Source organism: Vollenhovia emeryi, unplaced genomic scaffold (genome assembly GCF_000949405.1).
Source record: "Vollenhovia emeryi isolate VEMERY1.0 unplaced genomic scaffold, V.emery_V1.0 DF939121.1, whole genome shotgun sequence".
In the NCBI taxonomy this organism is placed as follows: domain Eukaryota; kingdom Metazoa; phylum Arthropoda; class Insecta; order Hymenoptera; family Formicidae; genus Vollenhovia; species Vollenhovia emeryi.
The window spans coordinates 975,501-1,000,410 of record NW_011967245.1 but is presented as its reverse complement, the minus strand read 5'-3'; the positions used below and the strand labels follow the sequence as shown (position 1 = coordinate 1,000,410).

Genomic DNA, 24,910 nt, shown 5'->3' with positions numbered 1-24,910 from the left:
TTCTTTCGGCTACGATTCTGAGACTCGCATTGTAGACCCCACATAAGCCTCGTCTACATAGAAGTCGTAAAGTCATAGTCGTAAGAATAGTCGACTATGATTGGTTAATTTTTATGTGTTTGACTGAATTGACCAATTACAGTCGATTATTCTTTCGACTGTGACTCTGCGACTCCCACTGTAGACCCCGCATCGCAACTGCGATTGCGATTGGCTAGGCCACGGTCTTACGTTATCCTCATTACCCGTTTCGCACTTTGCGTAGTCCCAAAATGCAAAGCGGGTAATGAACTTTTATGATAAAGTTAAAGTTACCTCACACTGACCGATGGCAGCGACACACAGCGCAAACTAATTTTGGCTTGGAAAACCGGAGTTTCCAGACCTGTATGTCCAGACCGTGGGCTAGGCAGCCATTAAAATTTCAAATAGCCAATCGTAATCGCCGACGTAATCGTAGTCGCAGTCGCGAGTCGCTAGTGTGATACGAGCATTACGCGGCGCTGTCGCACACGTGCGGCTGCATGTGCGGCCGAAAAACGCTACGGCGCGGATATCGGGATGTCGTCTCGCCAATTGCGCGCCGCGCGTATCCTTTGTTAAGATGCGTACGCGCGTGTCAAATTTTATTACGGAGCTACGAAGAGCGTATCGTCGAAACGTGCCCCGCACGTAGGCACTTTGCGCGTGCCGGAGCGCTACCTTCTCGTTCACACTCCATTCTCGGATCATTTATTCAAATAAACGTCTAGAGAGGTTGAGAGAAAAGCGACGGTTCCCTCTCCTTCGTTTTTTTTTCTTTTACATTCGAGCGATAAATGGTTTTTGCACGATAGTCAAGAGTTGAATTTGTCGATAACGTATAATTACGAGTTCTTACTTGTTTGTACCCCCCTTCCGGTGCCGACAATCCCCTTCCGTAAAGAGTCTTCTCCTCGAGCTTTTTTCCGACTGTACGAGGGCATCAAAGCTTTGTCGGCGCGTTGGCCGGAAGACCGAGCAGATTCGAGGCATTAGCACGGCCCGATGGAAGAGAGAGAGAGACGTTTACCCCACGTTGTAGATCTCGCGCCACCCCCGCGTCGTTGAAATTGCCCCGCGTGCCCTTTTGAGCCTTCCACGTAGCTAGAAGCCTCATGCAAAATGGTTTTTGGTGCGCACAATGCCAATTTTATCAATATTATAATCATACTATAGTCGGTACTTTGATTAATACTTTAATTTTATCAATGCCAAATTAACGCGAGATTTTTCTTTCGCCTCTGAAAAGAAGTGAGAAGACCGAGGTGGACAAATATTTAATTCCAATTGCAATTCTAATCATTCGACCGGTCGTTTTTTATTCTCCCCCTTCCCCCCCCCCCCCTAAAAACGGCGCTCTTTGACGATGACTTTCCACGTAGGCGAAGAAAGCGCGATCCAGAGGAACCTTCACTCGGTCTCAACTTCGTATCTACGTTTTCCTCCTTATCGTTACGCGCTAATTCCGTCCTTGCTCGAGGCTTTCCTTTCGTCCTCGATCGTGCTCCCCCTTTTTATCAGCATCCTTTCTCCCCACGTATCTCATTGCTCGCTGTCGCGAAGTTAATCGCGACACTCGGGTCTGGGTAAAGGGATCGATTTAACGCGTCTGCACGGGCGCACCGTCACATGCGTGCTGCAACGCAATGCAAAGTGCCGTGTCGACACCTTCCCGACATTGGCCGCGTTTGCACGCCTGCCCGCCTGTGCCTGCGCATTAGATTTGCCGCGATTAGATCTGGGGCCGGCGATACCGGCGGTATGTGAAAGTCCATTCTTAAGCATTCGACCGCAATGACGGGATAATACGGCTTATCGACCGCGGAGACCTTTAAATTATTAATGATTATTCGAACCGATTCGTGCGCGCCCGATTTGTGCGAGTAATCTGGAATGGCAGTCCGTCGATTATCGAGAATTTCTAAGCGACGAAATTATTATGAATTCCTATTTGAATATTAAAACAGTTACTGTGCGGCGCGGCCAGGCAGGGAGAATATGTAGAGAATCGCAGGAATTTGCACGTAATAAACAGTTTTTCGCGGCCATATGCTGCATTCTTCTGAAATTTAAAGTTGCATTGTTGTTGAAGTAAATTATTGAGATCAATTCTAATAGGTAGAGGTGTGACATTTTGATGTTATCTTTGTGCGCAAAATATCGCAAAATTTCTTTACATTTTGGAGTCCGCAACTTCGTTTTAACACGTTTTTAAAACGCGAAATAACGCAAAATGATCCTCAACACGGAAAATAGCGTCCAAAGTAACGTCAAAAATCGCAATTTTACTTAGTGAACATTTCTAACGTCAATGTTGTATCCTAAACCAAAGAGATTTATGTCTAAGACTAGTTTTTGTTTACTTTTTTAGACATGTTACTGCTTTCTTTGCCTCTTTCTAAAGTAACAGTTTGAAAGAGACAAAGAACGAATTAAACTAACTTTAAAGTTAAGCGACGTGGGTGAAACCGGACTTAAGTCGGCTTATTGAAACCCTGCCCACCTCTGACCACGGCATTATCAAAAATATTATCAAAGTAATGCAAAATCCGGAAAAACAAAAGCGCAAAAGACGCCAAAAAATAACATCAAAATAACACAAAATCTGGAAAAACAAAACGCAAAAAAACGCCAAAAATAACATCAAAATGTCACACCTCTACTAATCATCGTGATTTAATGCAGCACCACTCAGCTGAACATAATTTTTGCCAGAATTTTCCGGCAGTTCTCATTACACTGAAACGCGGAATATACGCGAATTGTGTACAGTAATTGGTAGTTTTCCTTAATACTCGTGTTTACGGAAAAATTCACTCGAGATTTTACGCCATTCCGCAATTACTTACCGTCAATTAATCAAATTGCCGTAGACGGCTCTCAATTATCGTTTTACTTCATTAAGAAATTTTGACACTTTTGTTTTTATACGGCTAATTTTCGAGGGAACCCAAGACGGTACAAAGGCAGCTCGTTAGATCTGTGAGGCACTCTGTGTCCCATTACACGGTAATTTGCGGGCAATTCATTAAGCTTTATGATTAACACGTAAAGTGTAACGACGCTAGCCGGCGATGATAGCCCGTAACAAGCTTCGTAGACCTCAGGGTCTACGGGGAGCGAAATTTCGGAGTATTCCGACGCCTGTGTACACTATGTAGAAGTATAATCGGTCGCCGGCAGTAGATCGTAACGCCGCAATATAATGGCTTCTCCTCACATCTATATGCCTGAACGTGCGGCAAGCCATGCGGTACTCTCTGAATCCTTAATATCCCCTTGGAAGGCTGGCCATCCAGTCGTTTATAATTCTCTCGGAATATGCGCTCCTAGAAACGCCGCGGCGTCTCAAACGTCAAACGCCGCGAGCCCTCAGTTATTCGGCAATAGGCAGAAGAAGTTCGTAGCAGATTATGACAAGTTCCGCGATGCATTGATAAATATAATATTTCTCAACGTGCACATATCCGAACAATGGAGGAAATATTTAAACACATTGAAGAGTTCGAACAAATAATTTTGTAGATTTAAGACTTAGTTCGGTATCAAATTTAAGCGGTTGCAACATCATAATATTCTGAAGAAAATTAAATATACAGGGTATCCCAGGAGAAAGGGTCAATATTCTGGTGATGGTATCGGTCATTTTAAGCAAAAAAATGTTCATATGCATATATGTCCCATTCCCCACTGATTAACTGGCATCACCTCTGTTGGTTCCAACATGAATTTATTGCCGTTGGAGTGAAATCTGTTTAGTGGAAAATTGATTGTGTTAGATCGTGTAGTTGTTGCGAAAAAAGATTTGTGATTGAATTTGGACGTTGAAAACCTGCTATCTCACATTAGAATCCTATTTCATAATAGAGGACTTTCCTCTACCTACTTTCCTCCCGAGATATCTACACTATCTCCCCCCTCTCTCTCTCTCTCTCTCTCTCTCTTCAATAGAAATTAAAATATATCTTACGGATACGTCAATTTTCCTCGCAGTATTTTAAGTTTCTTAAATTTATACACTGAACTTAGGAGACGTATATGTATAAAGTGAAACACTGAACGTTTTTGTTCTTTAATCTATTTTTCGCGCATAAAGCGTCAAGTTTAAATTAAGTTTGAAGAATTACGATTAAATACCGCTATCGGATTAAAAGCGCTAAAAGAGATATTTTAATGTCGGTTTCGGATTCCGCACGGATCCTTCCCGGGCACGATTGTTTCTCAGATTTTCCGCTCCCCTCCCCCCTCCCCCCGACTTTTCCACGTGCCTGTGCGGAAGATAAAGCCGAAGGGAGCGTCTGGTTTCACAGAGGAAGAGTACACGATCGCGAAACACGTCGGGCGATGGCGGCGAGCAGGTAGGCAGGTAGACTGGCAAGGATATAAAACGAATGGAGGCGAAGTCGATCCCATTTAACTGCCGGACGAGGCCTTGGAGTATCTCAAAACGCGTTCTACGGCTTTCCCCGCGCTTATATCGAGCGGATAAGGAGAAAAATGAAATCGAAAAGTCCGGCGCGCGGCGCCGCAAAGAGAGAAGTAAAGCGATTTGCCGCTCCAACAGACTCGGATACGTAATTCACGAGAGAAGCGAGGAGGCGAACGGAACGAACGGTATTTTACGCAAGACCCTCCGGGACTATCGTATTCATTTTTTGGCTACCGATATCTTAATCTAGAAAGGGACGACGCCCTAGGGTCTCGTAACACGCGAGCCTCCCCGTTCCGCTTGGCGTCTCTTGTTATTTGTAGATATTTAATTGAACCGAGTCCTAAAATAATCCCCCCCCCCCCGCGATCCCTCGAGAGGGAAATTCGCGTCGAGATACATCATAACGTTCCGGTCTTGGAACGAAAAGCGAAAGGGAACGTTGACGTACTTTGAATACTTTCGACACTTCAGCAGCTATTGAGGCATTCTTCATCGACTCACGCGGGAACAAATCCGTAGAGATCACCGGAGATCACCGTGGCGAGAAGAGAAACGGACGTCGATCCCGACGGCGCCGATATTCTATCGCGCCGCGTACCCTCGTCCTCCATGCGTCTACAAAAAGGTACGGCCCGACACGACACTCGAGAACCGGAGATTACCCTTGCCTATGCGTTTTCACGACTCGTACCCCCGGGCGTTCTATCTTTCATGTGACGCATTGTCGGCCGGAGTAACCACGGGGCGACGGGCGAGGGTAACGCGATGAGGCTCCGCGCAGGTAAATTGGGAGGCCCTACGGCACTCGGTAAGGTGAGGCGCGCCTCACTTACGCCGTGCACTCTCCCAGATCGGTAACCGTCTAACGACGTCTATTCTTCGACCCCCGAGAAGTGGTACGTCGTGCACCCGTGACTCACGGGGCTTACGTGACTCATTGTCAGTCATGGCTCCTGGCGGTCGGGCCGGGGCCTCCTCCTTCCCCTCCTCCTCCTCCTCCTCATCCTCCTCCTCCTCCTCGTCGTCGCTCAGGTCTTGCGCGCGGGAACGACCGTGCAACAGCCGCGCATCGGGGCCCCCCGTGCCGCCTAGGGCCCCGCGGGAACTCTTTGCGATTAAACTCCCTCTTTCCCTCCCGTTTTCCTTTCCCTCCCCTGCCCGCGACGTTAATTCGCGGTGGGAATTTTCCTCGCGTGTACTCGTTAAATTCCCTGAAAACACCTGTCATCCTCCATTGTCCGCGCGAGCCCGGCTAAAAATATGCAGCCGACTTGCAGTAGAGTATTATTTTTTTGTCACCGGCGTGTGTGCGCGCGCGCGCGCGTACGTGCACGGTGCGTTTGCGTAAACGCGCACGTGTGTGCGTCGGAAATGATAAAGGTACATTTCCTCTAGTTAGCTGCGCGCCGATGTGGAACCGCGAAGCGAAAGTTTCAGTTTTATTACTGTTATTGCTATTGCTTTTGACACTCGCGTTTTCTTTAAAATATTCCGGGAAGACCATTGCCATCAATTAATATATAAAATAACGCCGGACGAAAGGCGATGGCGCATATTCTGAATTCTCTCTTTTCGTCCTTTCGACAAAGGATATCTTGAGCCAATGGGAATCCCTCAAATCCCAATTTCAATGGCACTTTTATCGATAAAGGAGAATTCAGAATCGGAGTATGAATCGATGATTATGCACCTGCAAGGATTATTGTGTAAGCTGAGGCGTACGATGGTTACGTGCTGCCAGGATTATTACGTAAGCTAAGCTGCGTAAACGAAGGAATAGACCTTCTCCGTTTTCGCTCTTCATCGTGGAGTCGACTCCTAATATTTTATTTTAGCATAATTATTAATTACAATCTTGCTTTAAACGCTGTCAATTCGAATCTCCGACTAAAACCTCTCGAGCGAACTTATCTGTTAAGTGGCGCGTCAGGTTGTAATATATCATTGTTGGAGGATCCAGTAAGAAGCAAGTCGCTTTCTCTCTCTCTCTCTCTCTCTCTCTCTCTCTCTCTCTCTCTCTCTCTCTTCCCCTCGGTTCGAAGGATTGCTGCGAAAACAGGATCTAACGGCGCACGTTTTGCGGCGCAGCAAAACCTCATCCTCGCCTGGCGTCACAGCACGCCAGCCTGATGAATGTTTTATGATTTACACGCTTGGCGAAATCCCGGGCTCCTCGAGGAGGAGAATTGATAGCGCGAAGGATTAAAACGTGAAGGCAGGGACGTCCTCTCGGCTCCACGCCGCGACACGGCGCGCATTGTCGCGCGACGGAGACTTCTCTCTGCCTGTGTTGCTACGAAGCAGCAACGAGAGAAGGTAGACAATAACGCATTTCCGTTTTGCTTCGTGATCGAGGAACATTGGCTCGGGCGAAAGAGAGACAGAGTTCTTCGCAACCAGCTTTTCCGCTCCTACAGTCGCGAGAGAGTTATTTCACGGAAATCCGCTGACTACGCTGTGCTCGACGAAGTTCATTTTATTTAAACATTCTGATTTCAAAAGCAATAACCGAAGGAGACGTCAAGACGTGTTGTACGTCTGTCTTTATAAATCATTTTATGAGTACACTGACAGAAAGAAATGGTTGCAGTTACCACAATCCCACTGTAATTTATAGTCATTTCAGGAGCAAACCACATTATTTGGTAAGTCTTCCAACTACGTAAGTTATGGTTGACCTAACAAAGTGTTATAGTTCTCGTAGACATAATATTGGTCCATGCAACTTGTGATATGGTTGTCATAAACCAAAACGAGCTTTTAACTCTGTAAGGTGTACTATAAATATTGCAATAACAACCACAAGTAAAATTTAATATAATAATCGTATTTATATTGGAAGTAATATTCCCCGCTTTTTGTTATACATTGCGTTCACTATGTTCATTTGTTACATCACTTCGCGCTCGTAAAGAATAGTACAAGAAAGCATCTTTCAAAGTAAAGACAAGTAATCTTATACGAATGTATAAACTTATCCGTATTTATAACACCTGCGGTTTTCTTCTCACGAGACAGTCTTATACTTCATTTACCATGTGATTAGTAAGGTGGATGATAGAAATGTAGTTAAATTTACTATTATTGTGATTGTATTTACTGTATAAAAATAGTTAACTAATTTACTCTTCATTACCTGGATATTTTAACAGACAAATAGTTAAAAGCTGATATTTTATAGTAAATTTGTTAAATAGTTGGCATTACTGTGTCTATATGGCTGTTACTAATGTTATAGTAATAATTACTATAAAAAAGATATTTCTGACTGTAATTATTTTACTGTGCAATTGTAGTTTCAAATACTACATATTTTCCTATCAGTGTAGTGACGCTATAATAATATTAAGCGCTTTGTGAACCTGTGTTTATATATAAATATAATTATGTTCTGAGTGCGAGATAAAATTTGCGATTTTTCAAAGACTAAAAATATGCACGAAAAGATACTAAATTTGTTATTGCATTACATCCACTTTCGTAAAATTTTGAGTGTCCTATACGAGATAGAAAACACGGAATTTGAATCCGGACTGTTTTAATGATTATCAGATTAAACCTTTAAACTCCGAATGAAGCGGCGGATTACAGCCAACGAATTGGAATCGGAAATCGAACCGCAAGACTCGCCCCGCGTCCCCCCGCCCCCCTTTCGTAAGATATTGCAACGGATTGCGATTCCTGTCATGTCACACGGAAGTTTTGAATCCCGTAGTTCGATCTGCGAATTCCAACACGCGACCTGTCGCTAGATTCCAGCTTTATTCACGCGATGCTCTCCGTGCGTTTGTGTTTTTTTTTTTTCAACAGGAAGAGATTCTCGAAGACGAAGTTAAGTGTTATATTTTCGGGCGCAATAATTTCCGTAATATAAAATAACTTGGATAAAGAAAAGCCAATGAGATTGCCAGAAGATGAATCCCCTTATTGAGCTTCGCGAACGGGGACTCAATTTCAAGTAGTGTCTCACCAGTTGACGGACTTAGTCAGTGCCGCGAGAGATGACGCATTTAGGTTTCCACTGACAATGAGATATAATGTCAGTGAGATAACCCGAGGTTCGTACTGGCTCTTTTAGCTTTAATTTCAACGCGATGATCTACCAAGCACCTCGCAATCTTTGTGGCTGCTCCTTTATCTACCTCGGACGCGTAAACGCTATCGATCAGTACGAAAATAAAATTAGCAACGGAGGAGCGTGCACGCATTTTTTTACTTTAATAGCTGAAAGGCAAAAGTATTCTCTGAAACGGCTCCGGCCGAGAGAGAAAGCTATTACCGTTGTAAAAATTATATTTTATAAAAACCAGATTATAGAAATAATTGAATATGTCATCACATTACGGGCCGCTAAATGTAATTACGGCAATAATGAATTACGCATTTTAATTGGCACATTGCGTAATTGCTTTTCCCCCGCGTAAATGTTTCAGCTGTTTTCTCTTTACGATAAAAAGGGACGCTATCTTTCGTGGAAATTTATTGAAATTATTTATGATTTATCGTTGAAGCTTTAAAGACAATCGGTTCACGGTTTATTCGCGACACTCCGCGGAAAATCGACTCTGAATTAATATTCAGTAACTTTGCGGTACTTTGTAATGCGCATAAATGCTTCGGCAAACAATTTACACTGCTCCGCTGTCGGCTTTAAATGTTATTAAGACGTTCGATTACGCCTTGCGGCTTTATATCGGCGACGTGGGAAGTTGTTCTATAGGAAAACAACAAAGTTATTACCTCAAGAGAGAGAGAGAGGAGCAGAGAGAGAGAGAGAGAGAGAGAGAGAGAGAGAGAGAGAGAGAGAGAGTCTTCGTATCGGGCGAGAATAACTAACGCTCTCGCTTTTACGATCTATCCTCACGGTTAGTATCCGTACACACGGCGTCGTCGGACGGTAAATTTTCACGTCGCGCTGTTCTTAAAGCGTTCGTCGTTTATACTTTATCACGCGAGGCTGGGCTGGAGTCGCCTCGTTGTATCGTGAAATCGTAAACGGAAATAAAAGTGATAACAATGGGCAGCGATTTTCTCGGGATTTCAACAGGCAGGTATACATAATTCAATCTTATCGGATAGTATCTTGTTCGAGAGAGGACCGATAAGAACAGAATCATTTTAACCGTGAAGTACACCTGGATTAAATTCGCTTTTAAAATAAATTACGCCGAATAGATTTGTTAAGATAAGTAAAAATGTGTAACATGCAGTTCGTACAGTAATTGAAGAATAATTGAAGAATCACGTAAGGATATTAGGTTAAAGGTATTTCAGAAGAAAATTCTTATCTAAATGTGATATAGGACGATAGACTTAAATTGTATGTTTTAAAACTCTACGCAGAATAGTAGAAGATATTTTTTTCTCGAAATATAATGTAATTTCAAATCACAAACTTACGTTTCTCATTATTCTGTGTAATAGAATAATAAAGATAATTTTTTATTTAAATACATGACACAGGATAATACATTTCAAATTGTCGGCTTGCGTTTTTCAAAATTCTGCACAGATAACTCTTGGTTTTATCACAAAGGTTATTTTGTACAATGAACAAACTCGCGTTCTATGTTAGTGACGTTTCAATTAATTTGCAATTTAATTTATAATTCAATTTCCAATTTTTCAAAGAGAAACGATACAGAGATCTTGTATCGTTGATAAAAAAATGCAATATATTTTAAATATATCACAGTATACTAACCAAGTCTTAAATCTGTCTAAGGCCGGCTGTATCAGGAGCTTATATTAAAGCAATATCTTATTTCGGGATGTGTTATCCCTTTTTAGATCGCAAGCGAAAAATTCGCTCGATCAAACTTGGCTAAACGCTAAAGTTGGCGGACTTGAGTCGAGTTTTCGTAGCTTTCCAAATTAAATCGGCCCTACCTTCCGATCTATCACGGAACTTGACAGTTGCCTATAGTTTGAAGACTTGGCCAACGGCACGATCAGGACGTCGCGTCCTGACGCTAACGTTAATACGTCTTTGTCCACGGTAGCGCATTGTTCGCCACGTAAAAGCTCTACCGGATGGCGAGTGTGACGTCGTAGTATATACGAATACATGTTGTAGGATATCGACCGTTTCGCTACCCACGTATTACCCCGTTGCATAGACACGTACACGTGCACATGGATAAGGGGCCCAGGGATGGTGTACTCGAGTTGTCCTATAGCCCGTAGTCGGGCTGTGCCGATCGAACGGAAGACTCCGGTAGCCGTGTGCCATGCTTTCGCGGCGTTCGGCACTTGGGGTTGGACCGACCCACATTCAAATCGATTCCGGACGATTGTTTCCCAAACCCGTGCACACGGGGCATGTCCGGCAAGAGGCGCGTTTTGTTAATCGGCGGCGCTCTCGCGTTGAACCGAAACGCGATTTCTTCTTCTGCACGAAAATTTAATTGCTCCCAACCTTCCGTAGATTTTGAAGCGCCAAATATCGACTCGAACTGACATCTCGAAGATATTTAAATGTGTCACAGTAAAGTTTACCTAAGGTTAAAAATGTTTTACATTTTGATAAACTGACGGTCTGTCTGTATCAGTAAAGCGCAAGTCAGCGGAGTCCTGTTCTTCCAATTGGCATTTCAAAAATTGAAGCCGAAATACAATTTTGATGAATATACGGCCCTCTCGGAACAAAGTATCGATCTATATTTATGACTAATATTTATATTTGCAAACTCAAGAGTTATCTGCATCCCGACTCATCTTTTGAAAGGGAAACTTTCATGCTTCTCGATTTCAGATATATCGTCGAATGTAACATTCATCCATCGATGCACCCCATATACGTGTCTCCCTGCTCGAAAATCCTACGGTCCTTTTCCCTCTTCGCTTTGGCCCAGCTGTTTAATTAAAAACTCCGAGTGTGCGACTGCTGTGGGCGAGGCTGTTCGTTCTATTTAATGATATGGAGATAATCGGAAGGGCACCTCGACTGGTGGTCGGCTTGGCAGCGGCGGTCGCGTAGTTATTGGTTTCTCCTTTTTGTATGGATATTTTCCCTCGGTTGGAATAGCGGTGGGTGGGTACGCCGTTAAGTAAAATCGGCCGCGAGCTTCGATTTTTACGGCGCCCCTTTTGTTGTCTCATCGTTCCGCAATTTCAGTTAATGTTGCTTCCTCTCGAAATGATAACGCGGTTGTACATCGTCAGCGCTTTAAATTGATTAATTTTGATATACATAGGAAATTGTATCAACCCTTTCGTAACCGAATTAATTTTTCGCTTTTACATTCTCGTTGATGTAACTAATTGATTTTTTTTCCGGTAACATCCAGGAAAAAGAGTCTCTTTAAATCATACAAATTTGCTTTAAATTTTGACGTTGCTAGACTGTTATTTAATTTCAAAGAAATGACTTTCTTAACCAAAATTTTATTTGATCGAGACTCTGAAATCTGTAAGAGAATTCAAATCTAGCAAATGTTTTGATAGAAGCGAATAAAAATTTAGTAGATTCAAAGAGACATGATTTCAAAGTGTCTCATTTAACTTGAATACATTTTTTTCCAGGAGAATAGATTGCATGCTAAATCGTTGAGTCTTTTGAATTTTGTAAGTGACACTTGTGTGCAGTGATCTGGAAAGGGTTAATTTCAAAATTTACGAATATCTAAAGAAGAAATTGTACAAATTTTCTTTGAATTTTGACGTTGCTAGACTTTTATTTAATTTCAAAGAAATAACTTTTTTGACCAAAATTTTGTTTCATCGAGACTGAAATCTCTAAGAGAATTCAAATCTAGCAAATATTTTAATAGAAGTGAATAAAAATTTAATAGATTCGAGGAAACGTGATTTCAAAGTGCCTCATTTATTTAACTGGAATACATTTCTTTCTAGGAGAATAGAATGCATGCTAAAGTACATTTTTACTCGGATAATTGTGGCGATTCGGCCATGAGACGAATGACCGAAGAGTAATAACAATAAGAAACGATGAAAGTGATAATAATCGCGATGATGTAGTCGCCGACTTGTAGTTGATCACTGCCCTGGCGATGACTTCGCAATCGCGTCACCGACTTCGCCGGAGCATAGCGACTTCCCGTTGTCAAATGACTGCAATTCGTAGACCTTCGTCGTGACGCTGCAGCCCGCGAGCATTGTCGCGATAATAATCCTCGGTCGGAATCATGACAGATCTCGTCTGCCTTATGTTGCAGGAGCGGCGAGTCCGATAATCCGGCGATGGGCGGACGGACGAGGGGACTCTGAGAGCTTGTAGCGATATACACTTCGTCGCCGGCTCGAACTGGCTGGCCATCCGGGCCGAGTTTCAACGAGACGATGGAGGCTTGCCCCGCGAATGTATCCAGGATAGAGGGTGCGTAGGACTCGCGCAGAGGTAGACCAGGAACGAGAGATCCAGCATGGGGAAGTGTTGCAGCAAACGGCAAGAGTCTCAACCGATCGGTGAGTTGAATTGCGAAACTGATAACGATAACGCACCGTATGTAGAAGTAATTATCGCTTTATCACTGTAATAATTAATAATATGTATGGTTGCGTCAATCACCATTAGTAGAAGAAGAGATTTCAAATTCCCCCTTTCATCTCCGTAATTATTGAATCGTATCCGATCTTTCATTTTTCTTTTCGAGGAACTAAAAAAAATCCGTCTCGCTTTTTATTTACGTTCACTTGAGAGCTGGATGCAGCGATGAGAGTAGTTGTGCTATGGTAATTATTAATGATATGAAGGCATTGTTACGTTGATGCTGGTCTCCGGGATGAGTTCTCAACGAAAATAATAATTTCGGATCGGGCGAGACACAGGTGTCGAGTTTATCATGAAAAATTTCGCAATATTTAGCGCGCAGAGATAAAAGATAGACTTCTCATCGGATTGGTCTTCCTTGATGAGAGACGGATTTTTCTCTCTATTCAGGCTATAAGAAAGCAGACACGGGACTCAGCTCAAAGCACAGCAATGGAGGTTCCTTGGACCGATACACCGCCGACCCAAATCAGAGAGGCGTGCAAGCTCGGGCGGATATTATCCGACCGAGGCCGACACCCTGTAAGCTACAGATACCGCATCAGCAACCCCGTAAAACGAATCCGCCTGTTAAGTCTGCATGTGTGTATTTTTATGTTACTCTTCTTTTGCTTCCGTAGAAACGACCAAGTATGAACCAAGATAGAATCTTGTCTCGCAAGTAGTTTTACGTTTTATTGTGAAACCGCTTAGCATCTGGTAGTTGTTGTCTCGACCCATCTTAAATGTTTCCGCCGCTAACCCGAACCGGTTTAATCTTAATTAGACCATTCCCCGATGCAAAAAGCGATCTCTATGCGTATTCTTGACGATAAACGAAAAAGGCTTGACGCCTCCATGTTTATGGCAGCCAAAACATAAAAATGAATCAAAATTACACTAATTTTGATGCATTTATATAAAACAACTGAACCGAATGCAGATGCGAATCGAAATGTTACGTTTCGTCCATTATCGTCGCCTTTTGTATAAAATATAATTACAAGCCCCCTTTAGTCGGAACTTAGTTCGTATCGGGTCTTTTAAAGTTAAATCACCTCTAACCGGTTCGGGTTCCTCGATTTCTCTTCCTGCTCGGAGAACAATTTGACGAGACGTACTGTTTCTCTACCGATGCAGCGCATTCACAAAGGTCCAACAAGATCGTGGTGGCACTGTACAATTACACGGCACGAGAGAGCACCGACGTTAGTTTCATGAAAGGCGACCGAATGGAGGTCCTCGACGACTCCGAGCCGGACTGGTGGAGAGTGTTGCACTTAACGACTCTGCAGGAAGGCCTGATCCCTTGGAACTTCGTGGCTGTCGAGCGGTCGGTCGAGAGCGAAGAGTGAGCATTTATCTTTCTATTCTTCCCTCGGCCCCCTTTCGTTGTGCCTCTCGATAAGGTATCGTGTACCCAATATCGCGCTCTTCGCAGTTGGTTCTTCGAGAATGTGTCGCGTAAGGAGGCGGGCAAGCTGCTGCTGGTCGACGAGAATCCTCGCGGGACGTTCTTGGTGAGGCCAAGCGAGCACAATCCCCGGGGTTACAGCTTGTCGGTCAAGGATTGGGAGGAAGGAAGGGGCCATCATGTGAAACACTACAAGATTAAACCGCTCGACAATGGCGGCTTCTTTATCGCCACCAATCAAACGTTCTCCAGCTTACCGGCTCTGGTTATGGCATACAGCAGTAAGTCCTGTTTATTTATAATAATGTATACAATTTTTAGCAAATGAATGAATCTTAATTTTAATTCCTAATAGCGAATTAGCGGAAAGTTTTCAATCGGCCACGTGTCCTCTCATAATATCGTGTTTCAAAGAAACAAGTAATACCCTAGGCAGACTATATCATAGGTCCAATTAGATTTCAGCGACTCGATTGTCCTCATCAATTATGATTCGAATATTATCCATACATTGTTCGTTCTTATTTTCTTCAAACTCAGTCATGTGAGCAGCTTCTAATACAAATACAACGTACGATTTCTCCAAATAACGCGGAATATATATATTTCTTAAAAAGAGAGTTGGGGTAACACAACATATACCTATAAAGCAATTTGTATTAATATCTCACAGATTAATTTTTGCGTTTTAATTAATAAAAGTACTCCGTTTCCTAAAAGTGACATATATTTATTATTCAGAAAACGCGCTGGGTCTCTGTCACGTACTCTCGAAGCCCTGCCCGAAACCGCAACCGGACATGTGGGATCTCGGGCCTGAGCTGCGCGACAAGTGGGAGATCAACAGGAACGAGATACAGCTGATCTCGGAGCTCGGTAACGGCAATTTCGGCAAAGTTTATTACGGCAAGTGGCGAAACAAAATCGAGGTGGCGGTAAAGACGCTGCGTCCAGGGACCATGTCGACCGAGGCGTTTCTGCAGGAGGCAGCCATAATGAAGCAATTCCGACACAGGCATCTGGTCGCGTTATACGCGGTCTGCTCGAAGGAGGAGCCCATCTACATTGTGCAAGAATACATGTGTAACGGCAGCCTGTTGGACTTTCTCCGAAAGGGAGACGGCAAGTACATGCAGTTCGAGGATTTGATCTATATTGCGGCCCAAGTGGCCTCCGGTATGGAATACCTCGAGAGCAAGCAGCTCATACACAGAGATCTCGCAGCGCGGAACGTGCTGATCGGCGAGAAGAACAAGGCGAAGATCTGCGACTTTGGTCTCGCTAGGGTGATCGAGGACGACGAGTACTGTCCGAAGCAGGGCAGTAGATTCCCTGTCAAGTGGACCGCGCCGGAGGCCATCGTCTACGGCAGGTTCAGCATCAAGAGCGACGTCTGGTCCTACGGAATCCTGTTGATGGAGCTCTTCACTTACGGACAAGTTCCTTATCCTGGTAAGCTTCTTCCCATTCCTTCCCGTATTGTTCGTATTTATTCTCGGTTTATTTATGGCTAATTTAAACGTATACTTTGTTATCTGCATGATTAATTTCCTCTAAACTTTTCCTTCCAGGTATGCACGGCCGTGAAGTGATCGAGCAAGTGGACAAGGGCTACCGTATGCCGAAACCATTGAACCATCCGCTGCCCGACAGTATCTACCGACTGATGCTGCAGTGCTGGGACGCTAGCCCGGAGAAGCGACCCACGTTCGAGTTCCTGAATCACTATTTCGAGTCGTTCAACGTCACTAGCGAAATACCGTATCTCGAACCGCCGACGGACTGATATACAGCCCATCAATATATGCAAAATCATCATCTGCCGCCGCACGGTCACTTTCACCCAGCCCACATCAATTGTGCCATGGAATTTTATGGTATTTACTGCTAAGTAAATCATTTAGCATGTATCACGCTGCCCTCATCGGAACCTTCGCGGACTGGGTGCATCATTCTCATGGGGAGAAACACATACGCGTCCTCTGCACTGCTGTCGCGGGTGGCATTTTTTTTTCGACTGCGAAATTTTTCTACAGATTTTGGCGACCAATCTTCACGAGTAACAGTGCCGCGAATTTCCCGAACTATCACTGTCAAATGCTGCCGAAAATTTCACCCTTTCTCTCTCGTTTTGTCTCATCTCTCCCTTACGTGTCCTTATATGTCCTCTAGTGTTAAGCACCAAAAAACGTCAAACGGATTGGAAGTTGTGTGTGCCATGGTGTTTTTTCTAAGTACCGTTCGCAGGAACGAATTGACAAGATTCTAATCTTCATGACCAATCAGGCGTTAACCGTAATATTTAGAATCGGAAGCGAGATACGACTGCGATCTCGGGCTCGCAGGGGCACCGGCGAGTCGTTTTGCCTGCCCGTAAAATTCGCGGTCACTTAAGCGCGTACTTTTCGTACTTTCGACGACGAGCAACTACAATAAAGACGCTAGCAATGTCAGTTAAATTTAGACACGAATCACGGTATTAGAGAGTAACGTGATGTAAGTTTGGAGGTAAAATTCGGAATTATAGATTATACAGTATAATCGTATATTAGTATGTTAGCGTACGATTACAAGATTATATATATATAGAGTGAAAAAGAGAGAAAGTGAAGGAGTGCATGCGTATGCGTGTTCGCGCGTATTGTGAATTTGTGACTTGTCACACAAGAGCATGTTGTATTTATATTTTATTGATCTCGGATCACGGTTACATCCGAATTTTCCTAAAGTCCAGTTTCTGGATATGTAACTCTCGAGAAACAAACTTTCGTACGTACCGTTCGTGGCGAAACCGCTATCACGGACGCGTGACTTTTCAAGCGAGGGCTGAACGTATGTAAAATTAGATGTAAAGGATATCCATTACGGACTTCTCGCGTATAATTTGTCCGCTGAGGGGAACTCGGCAAGAGGATTCTCGACTGGAACGGTTACTGCGCACAAGCCGCCGTGAAGCTTATTTTCGAGACGATATTAAACGGTTTGACTTTATTCCTCCTAAATATTAAGAGTCGTGTGTACGTGCGCTTGCCTGTTATTGCTACGCAATAATTTCATTTCGGTTGTAAAACGCACGCAAAGTGAGACGCATCCACCTGGGACATGGGAGAAAATCTCGGTGTTCAGTCGAGAGTTTTTCTATCTCATGGGAGCAACCCTTCGGTAGCACAACTTGTTAACTTACTCTCCGAGAACGATCCTCGACGACGAAAACTCTCGAGTATGCACACAGCCAAACGTGTCTGCCAAAAACAGGTCCGATTGTATTTACGATTGTATCCGTATTTCTATCGATCTTCTTTTGTATAGTTTTTTAACGCAGCACCCCGACATATTTAATACTGTCGGCGCTTTTTTTTAACTTGATTTTTATCCCGTAACAATGCGGCGAATACCTCGCATGAATTTGCATTGTTTTTATTTCGACAATCGCTGTACATTGGTGTTGAATTACGACGCTCTTTCGCGAAGTACCATTAGTCTTGTTGAAGAGAGAAAAAAGAAGGGTATAAAAATTAGGATAGACGAGAGAGGCGAGAAAGTTACTAGTATCCGGAATAAGTGCGAATGCGTGAGTGCGTTTGAGAGACAAAAAAAAACGTAAAAGAAAAATATCCCGAAGTCCGGTGTCCGCGTGAGTCGACGCGGGCGGGCTTCGCGCCGGGATAGATCGGAAATGCATTTTCGGATAAACTTAAGCCATCGATGTTACTCGTACAAAGTGTCGAAAAATTGTAAATTTTCTACTTAAAGGAGAAAGAAATACAAACGACGGTGATTAGAGAATAGGGATTACTTAGACGATAAGCGTGACAGTTTCGTCGGCGGATCGGCGACTTTGCTCCCTTCGCGGTGCTCGAAAAAGGTATATTCCCGCGAATCGCATCCGACAGCTCGGGATTCAACGTCGTCCCCGCGCGGCACGTTACGCGCGCGAGACCCGAGATTGGGTCGATTGCACCAACGTCGGTCAAAGCCGGCTCTGGGTGTTAACGTCATTTCTTTCTGAATTATTTTTTTTAAATTCCAATCAACCAACGATTAACGCTTTAAACCAGATAAAGATAAAAAATTTAGAAATGTATGAAATAGACTACTAGTATTGTAACAGAAAGGAGAAGATGGCTCATCATTGGATGCATCGAACACCACTGTGTCAAGAAAGTGCACGGTGGGCGAATGAAGCCTTAATATAAAAATTTTAATTAGTATTGCCATCGTTGCTGCTCGAGCTACATTGTGGGCAGACTGGACAGACCTATAATCTGAGAAGGATGGCGAATAGTTAACTGAAATTACTCAACCCTAATTGTCGATGCAATCAACCGAGTAAGGCAATCTACGGTGATTGCATCACAGTCGGTTTACAGCGATGATTAATTTCGTTCTTTATCTATTTATGATTTAAACAACGACGTAAAAAAAAGAAACGTTAAATTGCCGATGGAGATGAAATGGCCAAAGACGACACGAGAAGAAAATGTTACGTGATCCTAACATCTAAAACATTCTGCATCAAGTTTGCTCGTTATAATGTTAATCGATTTCTCCTTTCCTATCTCTCTTTGCATCGTAGCGGAAACTGATTTGCAAAGAAACAAAATATTGGAGCCTAGAGTCGGCTGGCGAGACTGTGGGTGCGATCGATCTTGAATGTATACATTTTACTGTGTCACGATAAACGCGATGAGCCATTACGATACGATAGATATTAGTGATTAAAGTGAAAACAAAATGTGAGTGCGTTGCGCGCATGCGAGCGTAGAAAATTGTTACATCCGTGTCAGCGTGATCCTCTTTTCATGTGTATTTTACTGCGACTAAACAAGAGAGAGCAATAACGCGGTAAACCCACATATACACCGATTGTTGTGCGATAAGTTAAAACCTTGCTGCAATATCAATCTCGTATCTTCGCGTAGGAGAATGCAACGGAGGAAGAAGCGATTTCGAATACCAGATATCTTATTCACAAGAGTATCATATGAAAAATTGGCAAACGTATAAATAATTGTCGTTAGGGAATTTAAACGATATTTATTAATATAGTAATTAACTGTTTGAGCTGATATTAATTATCGACAACGTGTCGATTGTATCGAAATACTCGCGACGTGGCCGAAGAAGTCGAAACGGCGCAAATATCCAACAGAGATGTCAAAAGGACAACCGACGTTTTCCAGACGCCTTTCTTCTTTGTGAATAAATTATAACAATTTGTAAAATATTGTCTAGCTCATTTGCGTCTAGTTGTTATAACACACAAACGTCTGGAAGACGTCTCGGTGTCTTCTTTGACGTCAGATATGGTATCTTTGTGACGTATCTTGGACCCCTACGTTGCTCGGATAGACCTTGATATTGCGGTAGCATTTATTTTACGAAGATCCTATCTGTAAGAGAAATCTTCACCGCGATGTTTACGCGGTACGTAGCATATTTCCAATAAAACTGTAGCGACATCGCATGGAAGAGTGCGCGTGAAAAGGCGTTCACGTTTACGTAGCGTTAGAGAGTAGGTGTATTACGTCCAGTACATTTTTTCTATGAGCGTTTTATACCGATGATAAACTTGTTTTCTCATGATAAACGATCACTTGGAAATTTCGCTGATGATGACGATGATCATGATCGCTGCCGTAGGTCGTAGTTTTAAAAAGAAGAAAAAAAAAGACATAGGGTTTGAACTGATGCGAGCGCAACAGGAACGATATCAGCAACAGAGACATCCCAGCGGCATCATAAGAATGTCTAAAAGGCGCTTACCGAGCAGTTGAAAAATTAAGTCGCCTTTCAGATGCACTTCAGATGCCTTGCGGATTTTCGTGCTGAAGAGAGAGAGCGATTATTTCGAGCGACTCGAAGCGCTTTCGCGTTATATGGTATATATATATATTCGCGTAGACTGTTTCATTCGGATCACATTTGGACCACGTATTTACAAATTATTATGGTAAAAGGCGCCGTGGCCTTTTTCCCAATGGATATAGAGACTGATATTGTTTAAATGAAGCCCGCGTGCTATCGGGAATCTTACGTCCGATCGTTCGCAAGATCTCTAAAGGAAACGTTTGCGTTTCTAAATCCTTAGCAGCCGTATACTTTGTCGACCGCGCACGATTGTACGTGACAAGATCTTCATTAAGCACGAGCGTTGAAATTGTTCGCACGCGTGCAAGAACGACGCGTCCTCCAAATATCGGGGCTGTCGTAAATGTTTCGCTGTAATTTGCAAATCTCTTTGAAATCCTTTGGCGTGATCATCGTGTAATTAATACTCGTGCGATTTACTGGCAAACACATCTCGGACGTATCGTTCCCGCGTCCCTTATTTGCAAATGGCGATGATTAAATTATACGGTGACCTAAGAAAGGGGCGAGATCAGCGGTATACGCATAGATTGTACTTAATGAAAATTATGCTCTCAATTAATCGTGGATTTCGCGACGCCTTCTTCGGAGACAGCGTACCCCCTCCCCCCCTCCACCGTTCGTAGCCCCCGTTCAAATGAAATTTTCGGTAAATCTGTGATATGGGGACAGACCTCTTTCTCTAACTCTTCCCTCTCTCTCTCTCTTTCTCTTTCACGCGTTTTGATACAAAAGATTGAATTGTCGTCTCGCGGCGGCCACCGTGGAAGTCCAAAGGAGGACGATGATTATCCACGATTATCGTATTGATATAATCGTTTGCAGAAGCAGAGTCGTCTCACGTGATGCGCACACCAAAAAAATATTTTCTCGTACGCCCGGCTTTCTTACGTTCGAGTTTTCTTCACATCGGTGAAGCCACGTTTCATCACCGCGCGTCGACGTGCATTTTTCATTCGTATTGTACCTAAAGCGAAAACGATCAATACACTGTTGTCATTGTTTATATACCAAAGCTTATTATCATTAAGTAACTTAACGATTACTTTGTGTTATTATTATATTAATTGTCGTAAGCCTATGCAGATAAATATATTATGTATCATACTAATGCCGCTTCTTCATTGGCGCCTCGTTCGCCCGTTTCGATCGGGACGGAAATTTCTATTTGTTAATTAAACGAGCGATGCGAAGCGTATGCGAGGGTGTATGCACAAATGCACGGACGAAGACACCTAATTTAAACCCGATTGTTTGGGTGCATTTAGACTCCGATTTCAATTCATGCGATTTATTCTAAAACCAATTATTCTTCTCTCGTAATACAAAAGTTTTCTTTTTAAATACAGGTAATATAATATTCCATTTTCCCTTTTATACACTAAAGAAATCAAATATAGTGCACAACAAAGATGATGTAGAAAAAAAAAGAGAGGACAGAAACAATGCAGAAGAAAGTACATTCAATATCTCGCTACGCCTTTTTTCCGAAGGTCTATACAAAATAGCTCAACAATTTTCACGACTGTACACAATTGGAGCGAGAGTAAACGGTTTTTTTTCCTTGCCAATGTGTTTGTGAACACATTAAAAAATAATTTAGGAAAAATTAAATTAGACGCAAGCAAATACAAAGTATCGTTACAGAAAGTGAAGTGTACGAATCTGCATCCGATGTATGCATTAGATTCGAGATACTTAACAATTATTAAGTGTACATCATCTCCGCCATATGCGACATCTTCTTTGGAATATGAACGAACTCTTCGAAGTAGCCGGCGAGCTCGCCGATCGTGACGTCGCTCGACAGGGGCGGCGATATTCGCGCCTGAGCCGAACAGGTGTTGGGTGAACTCGACAATTGTTGCTGGCCAGGCGAGCCGCCACTAGCGTCCGACTGTCCGCTGTTGCCCGTTGCCGTCCGCTGTTCCCCGCCGCCCGGACCGGGGCCTCTCTTCAGGTTCGGCATCGTGTTACTGCGCGCACGATGGAAACCGGCCGCGCCCTCGCAGTCGTCGTCCTGAATACTAGTGTCGTCCTTGACCTGCCTATTGTCTTTACTGATCCTCAGCGCCTTGAAGTCCTTCATGACCGAATTGTGGTCGATTATCTTGGAATTTTTACTGGGAATACTGAGCTTACACGTGTCCTTGAGCAGCGTATCTACCGGGTTATCACTAAGACCGCTGGTTCCGGGAGCGCTTAACTTTAGAATGGCGTCCCTCAGGATGGTGCTCCTTCTGGTCTTCTCGACCGTTCTCTCGTTTTTAGACGGCTTGAAATTCGTTGTACTTTTTATACCCCTCGGGTTGACTGGGAACATGGTAGGCCTGTTGGGTGCGGATCTTCTTCGGAGTAAACAGTTGCCGTTGGAATTCTCGCTGAATATCCTGAACAGATTCATCGTCTTCGATTTGTCCGCCATTGCGATGCTGAAAGAGAGAAAAATTCTCTCGTGAGACAATTTATATTACGTAGATACGCCGAAGTAGCAAGGATTTTCACGTTAAAGAACCCCTCTTGAATAAATACTTCAAGGCGTATAAACAGCGGCAATTAGGAAACGGAAGCTTTACAATATTACAAGCAGCATTTGCGAGCTCTTAGCCGTCTTACGTCGTTGAGGACTCCGCGAAGACATACAAGTTTCCTATCCGATCGCGCTGAACGCAGTTCGCATAAACATTACTACAGCCTCGCAAGCCTCTCAAAGAAACCCTGTTTCGTAATTTGTCAATGCCGCAGCTCTATCTCTCTCAAGTCTACCATCGACGCCGCTAAGTTGTTATTTCCGGCATCGCGGTGTCCACGCAGGTTTAAAAATAGTGCGCCTAATGCCCGGCTTCACCAAACGTCGTTTAACTTTAATCTTTGCTTAATTCGCGTTTGTCTCTTTTTAAAGTAACAGTTGGAAAGAAACAAGGAACGAGTTAAGCTAAGCTTAAAGTTAAGCGACGTTTGGTGAAACCGGATCTTGGGCTCGGTTTCACCAACGTCGCTTAACTTTAATCTCAGTTCATGTTTGTCTCTTTCTAAAGTAACAGTTGAAAAGAGACAAAGAACGAATTAAGCCAAGCCCAAGGCCCGGTTTCACCAAACGTCGCTTAACTGTAATCTTGGTTCATTTCACGTTTGTATCCTTCTAGAGTTGAAAAGAGACAAAGAACGAGTTAAGCTAAGCTTAAAAAGTTAAGCGACGTTGGTGAAACCGTGCCAAATGTTTCTCCAGATGGAATCGAGCCGGACTTCACTCGACCAGAGTCCGCCCGGCAGCCGAGAATTCGATCGCGCAATCCAACTTCTGACGGACGAGACGCGCGTGCATTGTAAATATACACACTGTCGCGTTACTAGCTGACCCTGACCGCGATTACGAAAAGTACACACGGCCGCGAAGTTTCGGCGTTTCGGCTCTCGATTGGCCAACGGGAGACGCGCCGATTGACAGAGGGACTTCGGCTAGACACAGCGATGACCGATAAATCACAGTCCGTCGCTTTGTTGTCACCGTTATCGGCTCGTCATTGGCTGTCGCAACTTGTATCTTGGCAACCTAAACGTCCGCGACTTCAGGCCAAGTAAACAACAGCGTTGAACGGATCGTCAGATACGGAGTCGAGGGTCGCGTATTCATTGACACCTTTCATTCTGCCGATTCTGCGTCGCGCTGCAACGTTGCTCGACACTGTGCGGCGCCGAACGAAACCGAGGTGACTTCTCGAGCCCGTAGCGCTAACTCTATCATATTTACCTGCAAACTTTTGTAAAATTAAACTCGCCGACTCTGCGTCTGGCTATTGGTAAACAACAATCTACAACTCGTTCCTACTTTACCCAAGGTTACTCGGTCAACTTAACGACATATCCAGATACAGATCTGACGGCGATGACGCTGTCGCTCTAACGTCAGGAGGAAATTCGCTTGACCGGTGTATTCTCGCGTGCGATCTAATCGCCCTGAGTCGCAGTGAGGCTGCGACAATCGCAGACGCACGTCGCATCCTAGAATCAATCCGCTTTGCGTCGCGGAGAGACGCTCCGGGTGAACTTGGGGAAACCGCCGGTCGCTGCCTCCAGACCTGGCCTCTCGCTACGGACGGGCTTGTCCTCGGGAGCGGAACGCGACGCTGGGTCGCCGCGGTGGCTACCGAGAACGACGGTGCGATGCTTACTGGGGACAGCTCGTCGAGCGACGGTCGATCTCGAGCCTCTGCAGACGCGCCGGCAGCACGTCGTCCTCGTCGCCCATACTCGTCGCGGCCTGGCCTTCTAGCGGTGGCGCGACATCGGGCGCAGACAGACGCGCCGTGCGCGAGCAGAGGTTCCCCGGGACGGCGGCACGGAGTGGTCGAGACCCTCGGCTATAGGTTAGAGCGGCGCGGCCGACGGCGATGTGGACGCACGGCGCAACCTCGCGCGACGACGACGGCGGCCGCGGCTTACGTGGGTGACAGACCGCAAGGCCTCGACGGCCGACGCGCGCTCTTCCACCTTGTCTACCTTCTGCGTCGTCCTCCGCCTGCCGTGACGAGCGTGGCAACTCCGCTCGCGCGGCGCGGCGCGGCGTCGGCGCTCGACGGAACGACGGGCCGCGTCGCGGTCTCGTGGCACTCGACTGCGCGCGGGTACGCGGATCAATTCGGTCTGACGTCGCGATGGCGAAGGTAAATAAACACCGCTA

At 44.4% G+C, this 24,910-nt stretch overlaps 2 protein-coding genes across 5 annotated transcripts in view; one reads left to right on the top strand and one right to left on the bottom strand.

Moving 5' to 3' along the window:
• The window catches only part of LOC105570150 (tyrosine-protein kinase Src64B), a 58,063-nt gene extending 38,055 nt beyond the window's left edge, over window positions 1-20,008 (top strand). The window contains exons 1-7 of one of the 4 annotated variants that reach the window (XM_012027132.1): window positions 9,464-9,504; window positions 12,631-12,880; window positions 13,356-13,547; window positions 14,085-14,295; window positions 14,386-14,639; window positions 15,100-15,810; window positions 15,930-20,008. In XM_012027132.1, the coding sequence (XP_011882522.1) occupies window positions 12,838-12,880; window positions 13,356-13,547; window positions 14,085-14,295; window positions 14,386-14,639; window positions 15,100-15,810; window positions 15,930-16,144 (1,626 nt within the window). In that variant the 5' untranslated portion in view covers window positions 9,464-9,504; window positions 12,631-12,837 and the 3' untranslated portion in view covers window positions 16,145-20,008. Of the gene's footprint in view, window positions 1-9,463; window positions 9,505-12,630; window positions 12,881-13,355; window positions 13,548-14,084; window positions 14,296-14,385; window positions 14,640-15,099; window positions 15,811-15,929 lie in introns of those variants that run through there. The other 3 variants (XM_012027133.1, XM_012027131.1, XM_012027134.1) reach the window with 3 other exon arrangements.
• A 1,496-nt stretch (window positions 20,009-21,504) lies between these two features.
• LOC105570148 (oxidative stress-responsive serine-rich protein 1) lies at window positions 21,505-24,905 on the bottom strand. The gene is made up of 2 exons (XM_012027129.1): window positions 24,402-24,905; window positions 21,505-22,661 (listed from the first exon to the last, which is right to left on the bottom strand). The coding sequence occupies exons 1-2, from the start codon at window positions 24,476-24,478 to the stop codon at window positions 21,938-21,940; spliced, it is 801 nt and encodes a 266-aa protein (XP_011882519.1). The 5' UTR covers window positions 24,479-24,905; the 3' UTR covers window positions 21,505-21,937.
• Between the last annotated feature and the right edge of the window lie 5 nt (window positions 24,906-24,910).